The 22,463-nt window shown below is 40.1% G+C and overlaps 1 protein-coding gene across 1 annotated transcript in view; it reads left to right on the forward strand.

Annotated features, from left to right (window-relative positions):
* Positions 1 to 21,751, forward strand: part of eys (EGF-like photoreceptor maintenance factor) — a 206,135-nt gene extending 184,384 nt beyond the window's left edge. Inside the window, exons 44-51 of the mRNA XM_088421408.1 lie at positions 7,516 to 7,688; positions 12,279 to 12,461; positions 13,379 to 13,545; positions 14,172 to 14,316; positions 17,961 to 18,123; positions 18,191 to 18,363; positions 18,483 to 18,641; positions 19,472 to 21,751. Coding sequence (XP_088277534.1) covers positions 7,516 to 7,688; positions 12,279 to 12,461; positions 13,379 to 13,545; positions 14,172 to 14,316; positions 17,961 to 18,123; positions 18,191 to 18,363; positions 18,483 to 18,641; positions 19,472 to 20,658 — 2,350 coding nt within the window. The 3' untranslated portion in view covers positions 20,659 to 21,751. The remainder of the gene's footprint in view (positions 1 to 7,515; positions 7,689 to 12,278; positions 12,462 to 13,378; positions 13,546 to 14,171; positions 14,317 to 17,960; positions 18,124 to 18,190; positions 18,364 to 18,482; positions 18,642 to 19,471) is intronic.
* The last annotated feature ends 712 nt before the right edge of the window (positions 21,752 to 22,463 follow it).

Consider the following 22,463-nt stretch of genomic DNA (forward strand, 5'->3'; position numbering starts at 1 on the left):
TATATATTTCAAGCCTGGTAAATGACATGATATTACTAATTTCACTTTCAAATCAATATTACGGAAAGACTGATATGTGGAGAAAATTCATCTGGTTTTGAGTTATACGGGTATATGTCGACCCCCTCCCCCAATATGGGAGTTGAAAATGAGGAAAAAAATAACTTGACGTACACAGAGAAAAACATGTTTTAATAAGAAGGGCCAATGAAATGGCTTGAATATGTTCAATAAAACCAAGGAGAAAAAAATCAAAGTGGCGTGTGCACCCTTTGATTTCTTTTTCTGTGTACAACCCTCAGTGAAAAAAGTTTGGACACCTCTAGTCTAGATATTTGCAGGAGAGGTTGCAGAGAGGGAATAGTCTGATCCTTAGAGAAAAGTCTTTTTTCCCAATTCTTAAAGGAATTGCATGTGAGTGATGCCTTGCTTTGACAGTATGTCTCAAGAAAAACTCGACAGAGGTTCGGCAGACGTCGCCCTTCGTCACTGCCGTGCCTAGCCAAGACTGTCTGGACTATGTCAGGAAAATGTCATTGAGCCGTCTGCTTAAACAGAGCCTGAGTAGATCAGGTGAATGTCACATATAAATTCAAGTTCTACTTTATTCCTTGGCATTATTAAAATTCATCGAGGGACGCGCTATGATGTTGAAATGATTTATCCTTCCGAAAAAAAAGTTCTCTCGTAATGGTTTCTGTCTGTTTACAGTACTGTAATTGAGGGCAAGTGTTTCATACCAAAGCAGCCCTTGTGTATGAATAACATCCACTACAAACATGCATTCCATTTTATTTTTGACAAAGGATAATGTCAACTAACTGCTTCTTTTGTTTAACCTACGGATGTATTAACTGATTATTATTGTTCTGTTATTGGTAGAAATGACCTAGAACAAACATTTCCTGCCGTATCAGATCATGATTGGCAGGTGGAATTTCTGACCCACAGTCAAAGGCTAGTTTGGCACTAACATCATACATTTAGAATTAAAGCAATAGTAAGGAATGCCTTATTTTCCTTAGTGGGCCGTCAGAGCCAGCCAGGCCTTCAATGCTGGCCTAACGTAACCTGACATCATTATCATAATTATAATAAAAGTTCGTTTCATTTTTTTATTCATTTTTCCTAAATATCTATATAGGTAATTATTCTCCATATTTTGTTCTTTTTGTGTCATATTATATCCATTTGGTTATGCTCCTTCCAGTGTCGTCTCTTTAGGTTACTGTTTTTTTATCCAATTAGAATTCAGCTAACTTGTGTCGCCAGGCTGTATGAAATCCACGCAAATCCTTCACAATCAACAGTTTCTTGTTATCTGTGCACTGTAAGTGAAAGGGCACATGTAGTTAATAGACAGTTGCAAGAGTCAATCAGATCACAAGGTGGCAACCGTGAGGCCAGCTAGAAGCCTCACGTTGAACGAGCATGTACATGCTCTGTGATTGGATATTCAGCATGGGAAGCAGCACTATGCACATCAAGCAAGCTTGACCGTTTGGCTGTGTCCTGTGCTTCTATAGCGTGGTCATTCTCCGGCATTTTAAAGCAAATTAAATCATATGATACAGAAGGATTTCTTGTTGGAACTGAAAAGCACAGACAAACTGTACAAGCAAGTCATTGAAGTCTTCTTGAGGAATGGATTTTGTGTCGAATCAAGTGTTTTGGCAGACAGACGTTTTGGTGAATGCAACTTGTACTTTCAGTTTTTATTGAAGAGGGTGATCATTGAAGAGGGCCACTCATGAATGGCATGGTACCCGGTGAATGAGGTGATAGGTTCCGAGGCGGCCGGGCCATGCTGGAACCAGTGGGGAGAGGTCCCCCACTGCCCGTGGCCCGACCGCGATTATGTGATTGAGTAGGCACGGGTTAGGCGGAACGAGGTCGCAGGTGTAGGACGGCAGGACGGAGCGGAGGGGCAGGGCCGTTGACGCGGATCGGGGGCCGCTCCGTTGACAACGTCAACAAACTACCACCCCGGCGCACCTTCGCCCACTTCCCTGCACCTGTTGCCACGCGGCCGCGCAACCTTCTGTCAGGAGGGCCGGCCCTGAGGGGTTCGGGCGCAGTCCTGGGCCCCTGGGGCGGCCTCGCCTTCCTCTCTCTCTCCATTAATGATCCTTCCGCAGGTTCACCTACGGAAACCTTGTTATGACTTTTACTTCCGCTAGAAAGTCAAGTTTGAACGTCTTCTGGGCACGCCGCCTTGGCCGCCGAGGTGATCTGAGGACCTCATTAAACCATTCAATCGGTAGCAGCAACTAGGGTTGCGTGATTGGAGCTGGCACAGGTGGCGGGGCTTAACTTTTCATGCATGCACTTTTTGCATTAGTAATGCGTACGTGTGCTTCTGGGGGGTATTTATTCGAATCAGACACCACTGAAGGCGTAAGTGTGAAATGACGGACCACGACTTGCTTGTTTTCCTTCCTTCTTTTGCTGTTCCTGCCATTGTGAAGAATATTTTGATTTTAGTAATATTAGTCATTAATTATCGTTAACATTGAGGTGTTTCCTGCCTGACCCAGATACTCTTCTCCCAATGACCTGCAAATGAACCACTATAATGTTTTTCAGATTTTATTGCAAGTGTATAATTTCAACCTATTGTTGCTTTAATATATTTAGATTTAAAACACACACAGAGAATTTCATCATCTAAGTGGCTGCCTGGGGCAAATTTAAGCATGTGTTTGCCACCACATTAATCAAGTTTGCGCAGGCCAATTAAAAGTGAAGTGTTTCCAGACTACTTTCTTCCTCTCCTAATCATAGTGTCCTCACAAACACAAAAGGCATGCATGTCGACCTTAGTTTTGTGAAATTTTGGAATTTATTTGGACTTGAGGTAATGCATTTCATTAGCTTGTTTCTTCATTTATTCACTTTATACACAGCTGGAGACAATTGACATTTTTGCAAGAAATGTCAAGAACAGGATTGGACTTTCTTTTCATGTTATTATTTTGGTTGGCATACTCTATAGAGATTTTTTTTACTTATTCTCTTTTAGGCTTGCCATGTGTACCTTTATGTAGAAAGGGGATGAAATTGGAGTGGGAAACATTGTAATTGTTTGTAAATTATGTTATTTTGGCATCGAAAGATTATTGCACTTACTGTACATAATGTCCAGTCAGAATGCTCTGTTGACACCTAATATATTCTGCTCGGAGCCCTGCCTATAGGGAAGACCCAATATGTCCTCAGATATTAGGACATGTCTTTTGTAGCACATTTCCCAGGACTGATATGCAATGTACTGTATAGTTGATTTTAGGATATTGTCAGATGCCATTCAATAGAATTTACCTGTTTACTCTGAGATACAGTTACTCATTGTGACAATTCAACATCTGGAATATTTTTTTAAACATTAGGTGCAATCTGTAATAAAAATATGCAGCTGTGTATCACTGCACTTTACAAACGGCATTAGCAGGTCGTTAATAATCCTTTTTTTGTAGTAGAATGGAATCGTGTCTAACAATGCACTACGCAGGCGACAGAATGTAAATATTTCATTTGTGGGAACCACTTTCACCACAAGCAAAAACACACCCTGCAGAGCTGCTGCACCAAACACATGATTAATTTATTGGCCTGAAACTCACCAGCGCTTCTTCTATCTGCGACTCTATACCTTTGGTACACGTCTCTTCTGCTTCGATGTTACTTTGAATGTTGGCTTGTTTTATTGCCAAGTGAGATTTTTGCAATGAGGAGGAAGTGTTGTTTTTCTGACCCGGACAACCAAAGCGATTGTTTTCACCCTTTGGTTTGGTTGGTTTGTGTGTAAATTTGCAGGGTTACTCAAGAACTACAGGGTGTTCCAAAATGGTTGACCCCATTCTAAATGCCCATATCTCAGAAACTACTTGATGGATCTTAATGAAACAAAATACACTTTATGTTGAAGGTCATAAGTTTTATTGGTCAAATTTACAAAGAAAAGTACAAATACAGTGGGCCCCCGTGTTACGAACTTAATCCGTTCAGCGGCTACGCTCGTAACTTGAACTGCTCATATGACGGGCAATCCAAACCTATGTTAATTAGTGAATGCGTGCAACGCGTGCAAAAACCTTAGGTAAAAACATCACGACTTTATACACATATTAAAAATGAGAAACATAATCTACTGTACAGTTAAATTAAATAACATATACAAAGGAAAAATGACATTTACCTTTGGGGCGACGTGACTTGGATGCTGGATGGAAGCGGAGGGGAGCAGAGACCAACCCGCAGAATTTATTTATTTATTTTCTTAAATGGGAACTTTTCTCAAACTAGAACATATCACTGGCGATTTCCTTCTCTTTAATCCATAATAGAAGAAGCCTCTCAATTTTGTTGTCGATCGAGGTCCGTTCCCCGGCAAGGAAAGTCTTGCCCTTAGAAGATTGCCGAGCGGTTACGGCCATACTCACGAGCAAGGTTAACTATGCATGCGCCTCCTTCGTATTTTTTTTTTATTTATTATCGCCTGCTTGGTTTCTATTGTCATCATCCTCTTACTTATTCCTTTACCGCCACTAGCAATTTTAGAAGCCATGTCTAACAGATAAAGTTTGCAAAGTCTTCACAACATTCCTTCCTTCCATTTTTCACTCATTTTCTCTCCTTCCTTCCGTCCCGACCAGCTGTGCCATCAAGCTAGATAAAGGCGTTCGGCCAATAGCATATCGGCATTTCTGTGATTGACGTGACGCCGGCCAATAGCATCTCAGTGAGTGAGACCGAGACCTTAATTGACCAATAGCATATCGGCATCTCCGTGACTGACTCCGTGACTGACACCGTGACTGAGACAGTGACTGTGACATTGTAAGAGCAATAACGTTCAACATTGCCGTGACTAGCGTCGTCTACTGATTTTGATGACGCAGCAGAGCGAAAATATCTGAACCAATACAATGGCCGGCATGTCAGAATGTTCGTAAGACAAAAGGTTTGCACGTAAGTGGGGGACAAAAAACTCCGTGGTCAACGCTCGTAAGTCGAAATGTTCGTAAAAGAGGGTGTTCGTAAACCGGGGGACGACTGTAATTGTTGGTTCTATGACAGATTTTCATAAATGTTCAATATGCGCGCCGCCTGTGACGGCACACGTAGAGTCGGTATTTGAGCTCGTGCCAAACTTGCTGTAGCATGTCTTTGGTAACAGTTTCCAGTGCAGCTTGAGTTCTCTGTTTGAGTTCTTCAATGTTCGCTGGAAGAGGAGGTACGAAGCCTAGTCCTTTCACATAGCCCAAGAGGACAAAATCACATGGTAAATGTCCTTATCTTTTGAAGTGGATGGCATTTCTTAGAAAAGATAGAACTGCCAAACGTTACACGCAAAAACATGAAACGTTTCAACACAAGCTGTGAAAATTTGACATCATTCCAACGAAAATTATCAAAATTATTGGCCTACAAAATGGGGTCAAATACTTTGGAACACCCTGTATATTTCCATGAAACATGTGTCATTGTGCACAGTAATTTCCACAGAATACATTTCACTGTAAAATTTCAACCTGAATCTCTGTAAAATATTCTGAGCAAATTCTTGTACTGTATATAAATTTTAACTGACTAACTTAACTTTAAGTTAACTAACTTTAGACAGGGACCGAATCTTCTCTTGATATAATAAATGTTGTCAAGGGATTCACTGTGTACCGGATGTTTGTACTGTGTAGGGATGGGACACAAAGACACAAATCCTACAATAGAGTTTTGAAAAACATTAGTGACATAAAATAATCCAAATAAAATTATACAATAAAATAATATGTGTTGTAGGTTTTTACCATCCTGTTCTTCTTCGCAGATGATTTGAAAGTAGTCCAAGCATCCTGTATTTCTCCTGTAAGACTGCAAATATTGAATTGTCAGAAATAAATAAATGTATTTATTTATTTTGTTTGGTGAAAACCAAATATACGCACAGAAAACCAAACAAGAAATGTCCATTTATTTAGGAATTACCAAATTTGATCATCTTTTTTTTTTTATACAATTTTTGAGATTTTAGACTATTTCCTCCCCATAAATTTGAAGTGTCATTAGAATCACATCCCACACTTTTGAGACACAGGAACTGTTGACAGGCTGTCATCATGAAAGTATGCACATTTCCCGTATTTTCCGCACTATAAGGCACACATAAAAGCCTCAAATTTTCTCAAAAGCTGACAGTGCACCTTACTCGGAAGATTTCTGAATGAGGGAGTCATCTGAATGAGCACGGCCTTCATGCTATAGTAACGGCTGGATTGTAGGGAGGTGTCTGGGAAAGATGATGTCAGGGGGACGACGAGAGACACGGTGAGTTTTGGAGGGGGTTAAATAATAAACGGGTGTCGGCTGTTCCACTCCCAAAGAAATACAGTACAGTACTGTATACCTGTTCTGCCTTTCCTATATGTTGGCACAGAAAACTTTGGGACGTCTCACACATGTCACAAAACACATCGACTTCCTGACTGCACCTCCAAAAAAAGCTGATAATGGATGCTGACTGCATAAACTAATCTGTGTGTTTGTAAACGCAAAAACACCATACTTATCGCAAATAGCAATTTAAATCAACAAAACAATATATTTTAAAGTTTTTGGTTGCAATTTCATTAAAATATTAAAGTTTAATATTTAATCATAATTATATTCTTTTAAGCTCTTGATTCATTTTGGAATTTATCTAAACAGTCTTTTAATGTAATCAAGAGGTATTTTTACCCCTTCTCTAGATACTACTACAACAAAACAGGCGTTGATTCATTTTGGCAGTTTGGCAGTTCGCTTATATTGTATTAATAAAGTTTATATTCTATGAATAAAGTTTGAGGACTTAGCTGATTATTTTTCATACATTCCTTTAGTGCAGCACCATCTAGTGGATGCATAACGCAACTCTATCTAGTAGTGGATGCAAGATGCAACCCCAGCCAGTACTATATTTTCAATTCTATGTGCGCCTTATAATCCCGTGCGCCTTATAATCCGGTGAGTTTTATAGTGTGGAAAATACGGTACAGCTAATCAACTGCCTTTGAAAAGTAATTGACTGCTCTTGCCAGCCAATATGGAGCACTCTCGCGTGGCTAGCTAGCAGCTAATTCACGCTAGACGCCAGGCTAAACACTGACAACACGCGCCATACAATAACATGTCAGCGATTTTCGGTTGTGTTTGTTAGTGCACTGAATTGCCGATTGAATGGGATTTCAGAACCGCGTTGTGCTGTTCATATTGGGAGTCCGGAAGCAACAGTTTGGGAAGTAGAAGTCAAATCATCTGCTGTTGTTAATTGTTTCTGAGAACAACTTCAAAATAAAAGCATACCAAGGCATTCTTGTCTGTTGTTTATTTAGTATGGTATGGTTCATTTTAAAGTTGTTTGGCCATGTTACCACCTGGCAATGTTTTACTGTTACGCAGAGTAATGACAAGCACCGCATGTGTGTTATGTTTTCACCTCTCGGTTCTATGTTCTCGCACATCTTCACCATTTAGTGATGCAGCGGACTGGTTCTGCGAGTGCCCCCCACTTTTCGCTGGCCAGCTGTGCCAGTTTATGACCTGTGACCGCAACCCCTGCAGTCACGGAGCAACGTGCATCCCAAAGTCCCCACTGGAGGTGGTATGCCTATGTCCTTATGGGAGACAAGGCCTACTTTGTGATGAAGGTAAGTCTGGTTAAAAAATGAGAATATCCCTATCATTTTTATTCGCTATTTTATTCTTTTTATCCTTCATTTTATTCTATTTTTGACCCTTACCCCATTTTGTCTTATCAGATTTAGCGTTTATGTCTTTGAGCTGTTGAGTCTGTTTTTATGATGTTTTTATTTTTCTGTACAGCACTTTGGTCAGCTGTGGTTGTTTTAAAGTGCGTAACAAATAAAGTTGGATTGGATTGGAAAAACTCATTAATATGCATTCCAGGAAAGTATTTGGTGCTGTCACCGAGCACAACAATTTATTTTACTCCTGTATTTCATAGCAGTCTAAAGTCAAGATACATTTGTTTACAATTTGACATTTGTATCTTAAATGTGAAGTTTTTCATTGTTTTGGTTGTGACATGCTTGAATACTTGTGCAGCGGAGTCTTTAATTTTTCAGTGTTTAGACAAACAAACACCCATTTCAAGACAATTTGTTTTTCTGTCTACAGAATACAGCTGTTGTGTGAACAAACAACCGAAATGAAGGCCATTTTCAGTCTTCAGTTACGAACAATGTCCCTAGAACTGTCCCCTTTTCACAGCATTCACATCATAGCAGTGTAGATTTTGTTGCTTTATTAAGGAACTCATCTGCAAACAGTTGGCGAATAGGAGCCTTGAGCAGTTGGTAGAGTGAGTGTCTGTTGTTAAGTAAAGGGATTAATGGAACTAAATAGTGCTGAGGATATAGAAATGTGCTCTTCCTCCAGCAATAAAGTTGGATAATCAAAGCAAAACTCACGGCTGATTTGCTGAATATTTCAAAGGACTTTTAAGTTAATCAGGTTGTATTTACTCAAACAAACTTTTCTCAACAGTTTTGCTCTATAAAAGTGGGAAAGTTGGATTTTTTTTGTACTATTCATTTGCTTAAGAGCTGTTTATTTTCGGAATCCACCAAAAAAAAAAAAAGAAGTCAGGCAAGAAAGCAAGAGTCAGCTCTGATTCTCAGAAGCAAAGGTTTTGCATGACGAAACTAAAGAGCAGCCGGGGTTCTTGGCATATCATAGAGATGCTCCAGCACCCACGTGCCAGACGCAGCAATTCAACCATCCAGTGCAGCACCAACCGTGCGCCTGACATTTAAATCCTGCCAACATCCGATAAGATCAGCACAATCACAGCTGATCACTCCCATGAGGCTTGCTACATGCGCTTCTCAATGTCACAGAACCTTTTCTTCATTCCTGAAACGGACCGGACTTTCATAATTGAACACAGCTGTTGTATCATGCCAATTACTGTTATTGTTGCAAGTGATTCTCAAAACCCCTGGCATTCAGTTTACCAAGGTCAAGCATGACCCCGCTTTAAGATGAATGACATAAAAAGAGAATTAAAGCAAACAAAAAAAAAAGAATATTGTTTGATGGTCAAGCATTGTATTTCCCAAAAAGAAACATAAATTCTGAAAAGATCAAACCATGTGCAGACCAGCAGAAAGGTATAAAAGGTTTTTGGACTGACAACAGCCGCTGTTGCTCTTGTACTTAATATGAACTGCCAAATGATCGCTCACATCCTGTATAATTATTTACAGTTATTTGGAAAAAACGGTATTGGAATAACCTTGGATAATTACTCAGTACCTGTTAATTTTGTAAGGTATTCCACTCGACAAACTATTCAAGGCAGTCAAATGTCAGTTCATGTTCCCTTTCAGCATTCCATTTAGGCCTGTGCAATATATATTTTTTGTCACAAATGAATTAAAAAAATCATAAAATCAAATTTTCTAGGACTGAGCTTCTGTAGCTTTTGCATTCCTCCTGTTTCCACACGCCAAACGGAAGGCTAGCTCAACTTGACAAATAAAGTGACTCCTTTGTCTCTAAAAGGCAGGAGTAGTATCGTAGGCAGTTTGGAAGTGGTTAGTGTTTGCGGCGACAGACGCGGAGCAAGTACCGCTGCAACATTTGTTCGAGGCCTGTTGGAACAAAAGTTAGCAGCGCAACAAAATTATTTCGGCGAAAAATACTGTATCAACCAACTTGTTGTATCTTGTTGAAAAATATGAAAAAAAAAGTTTGCACAGTCTCATACAATGTTCTCCTAGTTACATTTTTTTTACAGAAGTATTTGATGCAAGGCAGACACTTTGGACTTTAATTTTAACAGGGAGTTATGTATGTTAAATGCTAGCAAGAATAAAAGCCAAACTTGTTTTGACTTTTCTGTCAAATATTTACTTATTTTGTTTCAAAAGTAGGGTTAAAAAAATAATCAAAGAGATTATTTTTAGGCTAAATTGCCTAGCCCTAATTTCAGATATTATATTTTTGCATTTTTCAAACTCTGCTGGTTGTTCTTTGTCAAAGCAAGCACTGTCATGGTTTTCAAAGACAACCAAACAAAGAGGATGATTGATGAGGATGTTTTAAAAGGTCAAAAGAAAAGAAGACAAATATTCTTTTACTTCAGTCCAAATTGTTCACGTCCCCTCTGAAGTTCACATAAATTGATACAATTGTTCTCTGACCAACCAGGAAATGAAATGCAATGAAAGACCTAAACGTGCTACGGATATTGGAGTTCCCAAGTGAAGTTCATGAAACAATAATGTATATTTGGCATGACTTCACTTAGAATTATTAATGATCTACAATAACTTTGCAGTTTGCAGAGATGTTACTCGCATCCTCACAATGTTGTGTTAAGATTGAACATGGAGGATATTAAAGGCAACATACCTCCAATTAAATGCTGAGTAGGGCCTCTGTCGGATGTACCTATGATGCATGTTGTTTGTGTTACACATTAGTTTTGTACTGGTTTTGTTTTTGTTTCCGAAGGGTCTTAAAATCTTCCAAAGATGTACTGTACCACAAACTGCATACCTGAAATCATGTTCTCGTGGTTGATTCAACCCTCAAATACTGACTTCTTTTATGGATATGGGTGCACAAGTACTTAATGTCATGATTTCATGCCATTATGTTCTCCAGTCTACACTGAATGAATAGCTTGTCATGAAGCAAGTGCATTCACTACAACGGATTATGAACAAAACGCTTTCTCCATTGTTCACCAAGGTTAACTGGGTTAGAATCGAACCTTTAAAAACAGGGTATTGTTTACATTTAATGCATGCAGCGCTACATGTAAAAAAAGATGGGAACAAAGTGTGGCATTAATGAACTTACATTACCTACTTTATGTCTAGATAAATCTCTGTGGTTCAAGTTATGAATAATTTAAGAAATACAAATAGAGTGATGCTCATTATTGCTCTTAATTGTGAGTCTATGTCCTAATATTAGGCCTGTATAGTTCAGATTGTATTTTAATGAGTAGTAGTTATTAGCTGCTGACCATTGAGCGATCTAGGACAGATTTGATGGATTGTGAACAAAAAGAAAAATACTCCTCATTTCCTAAAAATGATTTTCTTTCTATGCATTTCCTATTTTACAAAAGATATCATTTTGTGTGCCACTAATTTGTATGGTAAACTTTCATACGCTTTGTTTCAAATAGTTGAGTATGTTATTAATAATATCATTTCTTATATTGCTGTAGTAGCAGTCAAAGCTAGAAATTACCATCAAATTCAAATGTTTCAAACATAGGAAGATGTCATGAAATTCATAATGTATTTATGATGTGAGCTGAGTCATTCAGACCATAAGGCATCATCCACTTCATAAAGCTGACTGAGAAAATACCAATAATATTCAAAACTGTCATCGGGCCAAAATGCTTCAATGATAAAATATTCTGTCGTGATAAAAAAAAAACATTTTTTGCCATTAAGATTTATTCATATTGCAAGTAGAGTTGAGATTTTTTTTTTTTTTTTTTTTTTAACATAATGGGGGGGAAATGATTTAGAGGATGTTTCCAAATGTGTGACTGGTACTGCATGTACATACTTGTAGGTGGGGTGTGATAACCGTAATAGTCGTTTTAAAACTGGCAATACTGTATCTCCATACCTGCATGTTGTCAAAGAAGTACAATTAATTGAGCAAAATACAGTAAGGGCAACACGGCGCCATTTGTCTACTTTTATAGAGGCAATTCGGGGAGACAAGCAAATAGTGGCGATGACGATGCTTTATAAATAATTGATGCCCATGAGGGGGGCAATTGTGGACTACTTTTGCCACCATGAAAAGTGTTTCCTATTCAAGAATGTCACTTCTGGATTCAGTTCGTCAGGAGGGGAGAAAATGAATTTTCAAAAATGTCGGAATTTAACATTATGTCCGCAGTGCAAAATCAACTGCAGAGTTTCAATACAAGTAAAGCGCATTAGTGCAGCCAGCACGCTTTCTGTAACTAAACTTGAATTGAATGTTACTGTGCTCCTATTGTGTGCAGCGGGAGGATGAAGCAGTCGGCGGCTCCTTGCCAAAATTCAGCCTAAATAGCTACTAATGGAAATAGAATGGGACTGCAGAGGTGATAGTGTTTGAAAACAGGTCATCATCTAATAGCGTTCTGATAGGATTTGACTCGCTCTGCTGAGGTGCGGTGTGGCAATAGTGCCATCTTTTGGCGAGCTGTGATGGAAGAGCACAAGGTCTCCTTCCTCCCTCTCTTGCAGCGGTCAACGTGACACGTGCCAGATTCACTGGTTCTGACCAGTTTGGCCACACGTCTTTTATGGCCTACTCCAACATTCCGAGTCTCAGCTTTTTCTACGAGTTCCAACTGAAGTTCACGCTGGCCAATCGCTCCTCTGCTTTGAAAGACAACCTGATCCTGTTCGCTGGGCAGAAAGGACAAGGTCAGCAACCTGCACACTTTCGGGGATTATGTCTTTGTGTCTCAGCAAGTTTGCAGTTGTTAAATGAAAACGGGGCACCAAAACCATTTAGGTCTGCACGTCAGCAGAAACTAAAGCTGTTGCCTCTACTTTTTCTATCCATCTTTTCCGGCGGCAATGACATAAATAGCACATTCCTCATTCCTAAGAGAACTTTTTTTTTTTTTTTGCATATCAGTTAAAAAGTCAGAGAAAAGAAATTACCAAAGCAAAGCTGCCAAAAGCTACTGGGCTGAAGTCTTTCCACACTATTTCTGAAATGAAGTTAGCGTGTATTTTTGCAACACATTGTTTACATTTTTCAATCCATTTTGGAATTTACCTTTTCAAGATGTGCAAACGTTTGCATCGCCACATAGTACTGTTTTGAAAAGAAGACAAAATAAGTTGAATTTGGTCCACTGTTGTCTTCTCCAGAGACTTCAATTCACAAACAAGAGAAAGAAAAAGAAAAAAAAACACAAGAGCAATATGAATAATGAAACACCTGACAAGAGAGAGAGAGCGGCAAAGTCAGAAATGGTGCAAATTCAAAAACAAAATAAGAGAAAAGATGAAATATGAACAACTAAAACAATAATTGCTTTGATGAAGCGTCAGCTTTGATCACATACTCAAAACAGTGAAGCCCAAATATATTATTAATGCATGTAATCGAGTTACTCAAAGCCGCAATGGTTGCAGTGATGAACTATGTCATCTACCATGTGCCCCGTCAAGCAACCACATGTATAATTGAGTTTAAATCTAGGTAATTGTCTGTTATTGTTTTGGTGGGTTCCAGTTCAATGAGAGTTCATGCTATTTCTAATATGTTTATAACCTAACTACTTTATCTGCTGTGCTGTTCATTGCTCATTACCAGCTTCTATTTCCAGGCACTGATGGTGACGACTTCCTTGTTTTGGGTGTGCGGAAGGGGAGAGTTCTGCATAAATTCAATCTTGGTTCCGGTATAGCGACCATCGTCTCAGATCGACTGAACCTCCGCATGGACGTCCACACTGTCACGTTTGGAAGAGCCGACACAACAGGGTGGCTGAAGGTGATTAGATGATTGCAGAATTTTTCAAAGAACATCTTATTGCTTTTCTGACCTCTTTTTAGATGTGTCCGTTACAATGGCAGAAATGTGGGCCAGTAAATGATGCCACAGTCTGGCGTGTCAGGCTTGTGCTCATTATTTTTGGTCCAAAGATCCGATTGGAAAAAAAACAAAAAACTCGAAGAAATATTCACAAGAATAGTGTGACAAGTCAATGGAAAGTATTTAAGTTGTTTTTGCCATTTTTTTGTACTATAACTATAGTACATAGTACTACACTGCATCTACTATAGTAGATGTTGATCTACTCTATAATATGCTTAGAATGTACGGCCATTCAATTATTAGTAGTTCATTTTTACTGCTCTTATCGCTCTATTACTGTTTGTTTGTTTGGTCGGTTGACTTTTGCCTCATTTATTATTTGCTCGATTGTGAAATGTCGCTCGGGTCGGGGACATGGACAGAATAAAAGTTTCATTGTGTAGTATTACTATGCATATGACAAAAAAAACCTCTTGAATCTTGAATAGTATGTGAATCTAAGCTACTGGAGGTCATTTCAACTCTTGAGATGATTTTTCGACTATTGACAGTACTTGCTCGAGTATGTACATCTTTGTTAGGTTGATGGACAACGAAACAGAACGGGCTCGTCTCCAGGACCACTGAAGGGCCTTGCTGCTGTCAAGCAACTCTTTGTTGGCGGCTATAATGAGTACAGCCCTGACCTGCTGCCACTAGGCTCCAGGTTCCATCAAGGCTTTCAGGGTAAGACGGCCACTTTTCAGAGCTGTGTGACTTGGCCTCCATTCCGAGATCACTTTGCTTTTGTAAGTAGAGGAGAGGTGTATAATGAAAGTGTAGACTAGGCCAGAACCTTATTCTGCTCTTGTCAAGTCCCTCCAAAAAATAAACTTAACGTCATTGAGTATTGTGGTCATTTATCCGTTGCTATGTACTTCTTTCTTAAGAGTCTGGACCCTCTTTGCACCGCTCTGATCAAGAATCCTTCACACTTACATTTACACCTATGGATAATCCCGTCTGCAATTAAGCAATTACCCGTAACCTACCATGCATGTTTTTGAAATGTGGAGAGCGAGAGAAGCAAGCGGAAGAAGAAAGGCAAATTCCTTACCTCTTCATGTGCCTTGCCACATTCTAATTCATGCCCAGTTTAAAGTGCTGCTGCATTTAATGTTTGATTTGTAAAGCGGTGGCATCGTTAGGCCATTGTCATGGATGGACAGATGATAGTTCAGTCACAACACACCTGCTAACGATGAGTTAGCAGCTACCTAACAGCAGGATTTCAGAATGTCATGAATATCTAAGTGAATATCTAAATTATTTCACAGAAGTCATTTGAAGACTGTCTAGGAGTCATATGCAACACAATATGGATATGAATAAAAACATTTCAGGCAAGATGAATCATTCATGGAACTTTATTTAGGAAAAAAGTTACGAGAAAGCTAATGTATACAAACAAATTAGCCTGTCAAGAAACTCCATTTTAATATTATTTTTGTTATTGATTGAAAAAATATTTAAGAATTATTTTTCTCTGATCGTTTAGCCACGAGTGCATCAAAATGTAATCTCTGTACCTTCAAAGATATTTCAGAGCAAACAGTTATTGTGCTGTGAGCCAAAATGTCACCAAATGCCATTCGAGTCTACGCGCGGAGTCACGACAGCGTAATCTACCAATTTGCCACCGTTAAAAACATGACATTCTTTGGCGATACCGCCGAACAAAGCTTGGTGACCGCATCTCTTAATTTGATTTTAATTACTATACATTATGAAGTCATACAAGGTGTTTTTTTTTTCTCTGTTGTTGTTTGAATTGAAAACGATGGGCCCTCACAATGACCATTTTTTGCATACAGTTTTGCATACATTGTGCACCTATGTTATTTATTCATTGGTCTTTAATGCTACAAACATATTTAAAATAGAAAACTGTATACTGTGACATGCATTACTGAGATTAGAACAGCCGTGTTATCAAAGCATTAATACGAACAATAATTACTCCCAACTCTGGTTGAAATGGAAGTTTTTTTGTTTTTTCAATATCGGGCCTGCTCTTTTACAAACTTTGACATCGAGGAACGTCATTATAAGCGCAGCCAGTGTTCAGGCCCAATTTTTGCAGCAGAGCCATTTGAACTAAGCGCACAACAGCTTTTTGTGTCCAAGGCCCGGATTGTTTTGTGTCGCGTTTATGTACGCGGCGTTGGTTTCAGTGCAGCCTTTCAAAAAAGATTTCCTTTGAAATACAAAATAAATAAATCTAATCAGCTGCGGGCACCACAGGTCACATATTCCGCCTGACCCAGCGGCATCTTATATTGGTAAACTCAACAGCGATGGCGCCATCGCCCCAGTGCTGAGGATGTAATGAGAACTCATGGGTGTCTAATCAGATCTGTGTGACCTTCCTGGAGCCCTAATCATGATGGCTGGCAGTGAACACACTGATAATTCACTTCACTCCCAGTTATCAACAGATCCACACTGCCCCTGTGGAAAGGTGGCAGAGGAGACGCGGTGACTCCTGAAATGAATCAGTCTGTCAATTTGAGCCACTGATCAAATAACAAGTAACTGGGAATGGTGTTTGTCCAGGTTCGACGGCGTTCCATGCAAACACGTCTATCGAGGGCATTTATTCAGCGCGATGGGAAGCGGAGACGCGCAAAGTGTGTACAGCTATTTTTAAACACACACACACACACACACAACTCCGTAATTTGCAGCGCTGCAAACATCACTTGAGTCTATGTAGATGGCATCAGTGCATGAATATTCATGAATGAACATGACATTTCCACCGCATCCTGTTTGTGCCAGTGACCAAAGAAAGAAAGGCAAAGAGATTGCTTCTTTTCCCTCCATGCTCTGCACTTAAAGGCTGAAGTAAATATTGCCTGGATGGGATTGAATTATGGATGCAAAAGTCAAACTAGATGAGGGGAGGGGAAAGGAGGGGAGGTGTTTGATGACATCCTTGTTTGATTGTTGTTGGAATGCTGAGAGACATGCATTCATACTGAGCAAATATTTTGACATTCTGTGGTAGCGTCACCATTTCTCCCCAAAAGATAGTTTGGTTGAGCTTGAAGATATATTGCTTCTGAAAAATGCGATTGTTTATTTAATACCGCGCGCTTTTCCTAACCCACTCATTGGGTAGCTGTTAATGTCGAGCAGAGAAAGTTGTTGTTGCTTTTTTTTACCCAAGGTTGGGCTAATTGTTTTGACCTGGTCGATAGAGTTTACGATTGGACTTGGGTGGGCCATTTTGGACTTGCACTGAATTTCAATAGGAAGGCTGCGGTGTGGAACACCGCTAAATTTGGACCATAGGGATCAGAGTTCAAATCCTGATCGCGGTGACTGGCCGTTGGTTTGTTGCATTTGGAAAATTGGTGGTAATAAAATGTGTATTATTTTTAACCGATAACTGAGTAGTCCAAGTTATCAACTGGGTAGTTTGTATTCCTTGTTGTTCCAACGTGGGTTATTTAAGCGTGTAGCCACGGCACCACAATAGTTTTGTGTTTGTCACGGCTGCCACAATTCCGTCCTCCTGCACGGAGTTAAACGAGTACGTCACATCAAAACAGACGGCATAGCGGACCATTTGAGCAGATTTACTCACCAGTCTAATGTCATGTCTAATGTCTGCGGATCTCGCTGACACATTGTGATGCATTTTTCCTCAATTCATTATATAGTTGGTATTGCGGGAGGAGCACTCATCAGCAATTCATGGCAATTTGTTTTAATTTAACAAAGAATGCTGAATGTTAGAACTGCTTGTGATAATATTGGCTGTAAACCAATCAAGGAAAGTAATGTGTGCATAGGTTTAAATGAATATGCAATTAAATGTATCTGCCCATGCATTTATTCCTTTTTCCAAGCTTCTTTTTCTACAGGCTCACTAGATAGAATTGTGGGTAGAAAAGCAAAGATAGTTACCATTTTACCACTTATCGTTGCCAGTGTCATACATCCACTGCTATTACCTTTTTTTTTTTCTACATGATACCGATTAATAATTTATGATCTACAGATTCTACTGTCGACTTGTCTGATTTTGCAAAAAATTAATTTAACTACACGGGTGGTGTGTTTTGACAAGATTTATCAGTTCCAGAATTTTGGGATTCAAACCGAAAAGATGACCGGGAAAAGCATAAGGAGGAGTATCGTCAACGGCGTCATTGAATCCATCCAATCAGAATGCACGAAAGTCATCTCGCACAGAGAAAGTGCATCGAAATTTTGGGCTTGCTTTATCGGAGTTCTGACGTTTCTGTTTTTTCTGACATTTCAGTTGTGTTTGAACTGAATAACCCCTAAAACAGCATCCAACGTCTGTCTGTTTCTTCAAGGGTGCATTTTTGACATGTACTTTCGAACAAGAAGAAACGGGACAGTCAATTCCCTTGGACGTCCAGCCTTTGGGCGAAGTGTGGGTCAGTGCGGGCTCAACTTGTGTGTTCATGTTCAGTGCAGGAATGGAGGGACGTGTGTGGACTCCGGTTCATCAGTATAGTAAGGCCTTTCGCCGTGACGGTGAAAGGGAACGCGTTAGTTCTAAGCTTGCGTGCTCCTCCTGCAGTTGCCAGTGCCCTTTCGGATGGAAGGGGGCGCTCTGTTCGCAGACAGCGTCGGCGTGCGATGCCGCGCACGCTCCCCCGCCTCTGTGTGCCAACGGTTCCACCTGCATCCCTCTTCCAAATGGATATACCTGTCAGTGCCCCCTGGGAACAGCGGGACTCCACTGCGAGAAAGGTCACACCATCAAACCCGATCTTCGTCATTACACGTGTTTTTTTTTCTCTGTTCATTTTGTCAACAAGGAAGCACTTTCGCTGCTCAATTATTTAACTGCTCTATTGTGCCCATTTCAGCTGTGAGCATCAGCGATCCATTCTTCGGTGGAAAGCACTCCTGGATGTCCTTCCCTTCAGTGAATATGAGACACAGGACTGTATTGCAAATGCAGTTCCAACCTTTATCACCTGGTGGCCTCCTTTTCTACGTTGCGCAGCATCTTGGGGACAGAGCTGGTAATAACTAGGTTATGAACTCTTATGACTGAAAAACAAAACACTCCTTCAAAGGTGGAGATTTAACCCTGTGATGGCCAGACTAGAAATTCTCATAAAAAAAAAAAACAAATCATGCACATCTTGGTTATTCAGGACTCAAATAAAAAAAAGTATTTTTTTAAAGTCCTAAAATTGTGGTTGGTATTATCTTAGATGATAATTTAAAGGATTCATTCCCTTTACTTTTTCAACACTTTTTTGTGATTGTTTTGAAGTCATTCATAAACCACAATATGACAACAAAAAAACATTGCAACCTTTGGCAAACTAAGCAAAAATAAGTTCTAAGCAAGTGGTCGGTTTTGCAAAATTTTGCATCCTGCGAGGAGCCCGACATAGGGCGTAATGGAAAAAAGAAATCAGTGTTCTTTTTGTGCATAACATTTACACATCAAGTATCAGAGAATGTTTAATGACTTGAAGGTCTCTTCAAAGCAAAAGCCTAAAATTTCAAACATTTTAACCTAGTGTGTCTGTCAAATGGATACAGTGGCCATGAAAGAATTATGAGTAGTGGTACATAAATTAAGCCTCATGAACCACTCGTGATTTTTTTTTCTCCTCTAGATAAGGAATTCCTAAACCTAGACAAGTATGTATCTTTGTTATTTTTCTGACATATTGAAGTTTACAAAATAAAAATGACGAATTGCACGCTTCCTCATAAGTGTTATGATACTAGTGTCGAATTTCCATCCACATTCGGCACTTACGCGTACATGCAGTCTAAGGATTAGTTGATTGTTGTTGTTTTTTTTGTATATGATTGATTTTTTTCCTTCCCGCAGGAGACTTCCTCTGCCTCTCTTTGACGTCAGGCTATGTCCAGCTGCGGTACGATCTGGGGGACGGTCCGCACGTCTTGCAAACTGATCTGCAAGTGGACCCGCGTGCTAGGCGATGGCACACAGTGAAGGCTGGACGGATTGGACAGCAGGGCTTCCTAATTCTGGATGGCAAGGAGGTCAGACACAATGTGACCCGGGGGATGAGCACACTGGATGTCGCCACCCACATCTTTGTTGGGGGCGTCTCTTCTCTGAGCTCTGTGTCCACGGACGCGACGGAAGGGGAACCAACGGGCTTCGCGGGCGGCATTAGAGAAGTGATTCTAAACGGGCTCCAGTTGGACTTGACGGAAAAAGGGGCAAGCGGCGGGGCAAATGTGGGGGACCTGGATGGGACGGCCTGCGGGTACAAGGTGTGCCACAATGGCGGTCGATGCAGGGCAACAGGAAATGACTCCGTTGCGTGTGACTGCCCAGCATCATGGACTGGCCCAACTTGTGATCGGTCTTTAAGCTGCATCGGCAACATCTGTAAGCGCGGCTCCATATGCGCACCTCTTGGTCAGACGTCGTACGCCTGCATTTGCCCGCTCGGATGGGCAGGAAAGTACTGCACCAGAGAGGTACCCACGGACGCTTTCAAGTTTGTGGGACACTCCTACGTTAAATATACTGATCTGAAATACCACGGGAGAAATTTAAGAGCCGCCCAAGTTTCTTTTATCTTCCTCACCGACACCAGCGACGGTTTGATCTTGTGGATGGGCAAAGGAGGACACGACGATGATGATTTCCTGGCAGTGGGGCTTGAGAAGGGAAGCCTTAAAGTTGCGCTGAATCTCGGGGAGAGGATTTCCATCCCGCCGACTTCCAAAAGTCCCACGCTCTGCTGCAACAGGTGGCATCACGTTTCCATTTCGCTAAACGGTACCGTCATTCGAGTCCACTTGAACAACAGGAGAATCATCCTGGAGGACGTGGACCCCCTTGGGAGATACGTAGCCTTGGACTACGGCGGGCAGCTGTACTTTGGCGGATTTGAATTGTATACCGATGTATCCGTCGTGACATCCGGTCTGTTTGCTGGGGGCTTTGAGGGAAAGCTCAGAAATGTTTATTTCTTCAACGAACCCCTCGTGGTTGCAAAAAGCACCGAGGGCTTTAACGTTCGGAACGGAAATGAGTAGGAGAGAGAGAAACGGTTTCTTTGAGGAAGTTAAAACGGCACAATCGTAGACTAATTTGGCTTTTTCTAACAACGTAGGCTTCAAAAGCTCAGAGCAATTGAAGGAATAGTTTTTAGTCCTTTTTGTGATATCACAAGAAAGTGTATGAAGGGGATGAGGGAAAGTGTGAGAATACTAATACTCCAAACGTCATCTCGCCGCTGTTTGGTTTGGCCGCGACAAGTCTCCTCCTGCTCCCGGGGTACATGTTCAAAACAAATTCCGTTTTTGCTGCGTGTTAGTCCAACCTCCAAAAGTGCAAGTTGTGCCACATGTTTGAACGCAAAAATTCATTTCTGCTCTTTAAAATGAAGCTCAGTGTCACCACTCGCAGTTTCCTAAAAGCACAAAGGCTCATTTGCACAATGGGCAGGTTACTTCATAACCGGTAATGCAATATTTATTACTTATTATTGTCATTTCAATGTAATTAGTTACATTACAATATTACTGTATTTGAAAGGTTATGCATGACACTATTGCATTACTTGCGTTGCACCGCCTTTTGTTAAGACTACGTGCTATGCTAATAGAGTTAACACCACGTCGTAGTCAAGGGTATCATTGTTAAGTAACAAAGAAAAGTGAAAAATCTAACACAGCACACTTCTTCAAATGAACATGCAAACTAAACATTCATGGTTATTTGCACTTTTTCTCTCACTGGCTACACTGTCATAGAAGAAAACACTATTTCTGTTACTTATAATTTGTTTACCAAAGCGCAATGTATGGACACTGAACATGATGAATAAAAATTTAAATTTGGACCCAAATGTGTTTACTGAAAAAACAAAGCCACCTGTGTTTTTCATACTTCCAAGCAGTGTTTAGTTGGCACGGTGGGCTAATAAGATGGATAATGTTTTTTGTTCTAATATCAAAATACTTTTTTTTTTTTTTTTTTCCTTACAAAGGTTTATTTGCCCGCTTTTGTCACAGTGAGTGGTTCACAATTGTGGAGTAAATTGTGTTTTGAGAATTGATGAATTCACTTGAATGTTTTTCATATGCAAAATATTCACAAAAATACAAATAAATCCTTTCAATACGTCATTTTTCCATAAATTCATGACTCGCAGCCACATGAGATCTTTTCGCTACACAAGAGTGGCGCATCAAAACATCATGAAGGAAACACGGAAATAGCGCCAGCAAGCTTGAAGGGAGCTGTCAGCAAGTTTGAAGACAGCCATGAAACAAGACTTTCTGAAAGTCACAAGAATGGGAGTCATGTGTTTTCTTTATTTACACAGCCTCCCTTGTGGTTTGATGAGGTTGTGTTCAAAATAAATACGATTACTGTAAATGTAAATAAACTTACTAATGCACCACGTTAACGCATTCAATGCCAGCGACGTAGTTTCACGTTTTTTAAGAGTCCAGACATTCGATCCCAGATACCTACGTATTTTACGTACTTGCATATCTGGGCTTGAATGTCTGGACTCTTGGGGGGGGGGGGGGGGGGGGGGGGGGGGGGGGGGTGAAAAAATGTCCCTGGCATTGAATGAGTTAAGACTTGGAAGTCTCTTTTTTTTTTTAAACTATACAAGCTAATCTTTTAAAACACCTTACATGGCAATTTCCATTTTTAAAAATGGTCAGTACTAAAAAAAAAAAAAAGCACCATCATAAATGACCATTAAACCATCTTACTATAAATGGTCATCTAAAAAAAATCATTCAAAATATGTACTTCTTTTCAAACTACCATGTATAGGCAGTTTAAAAATAAAAATGTTTATTTCTGAGAAAATAAACAG

This window comes from Hippichthys cyanospilos, chromosome 8, assembly GCF_059441005.1.
Source record: "Hippichthys cyanospilos isolate Australia breed blue-spotted pipefish chromosome 8, RoL_Hcya_1.0, whole genome shotgun sequence".
In the NCBI taxonomy this organism is placed as follows: domain Eukaryota; kingdom Metazoa; phylum Chordata; class Actinopteri; order Syngnathiformes; family Syngnathidae; genus Hippichthys; species Hippichthys cyanospilos.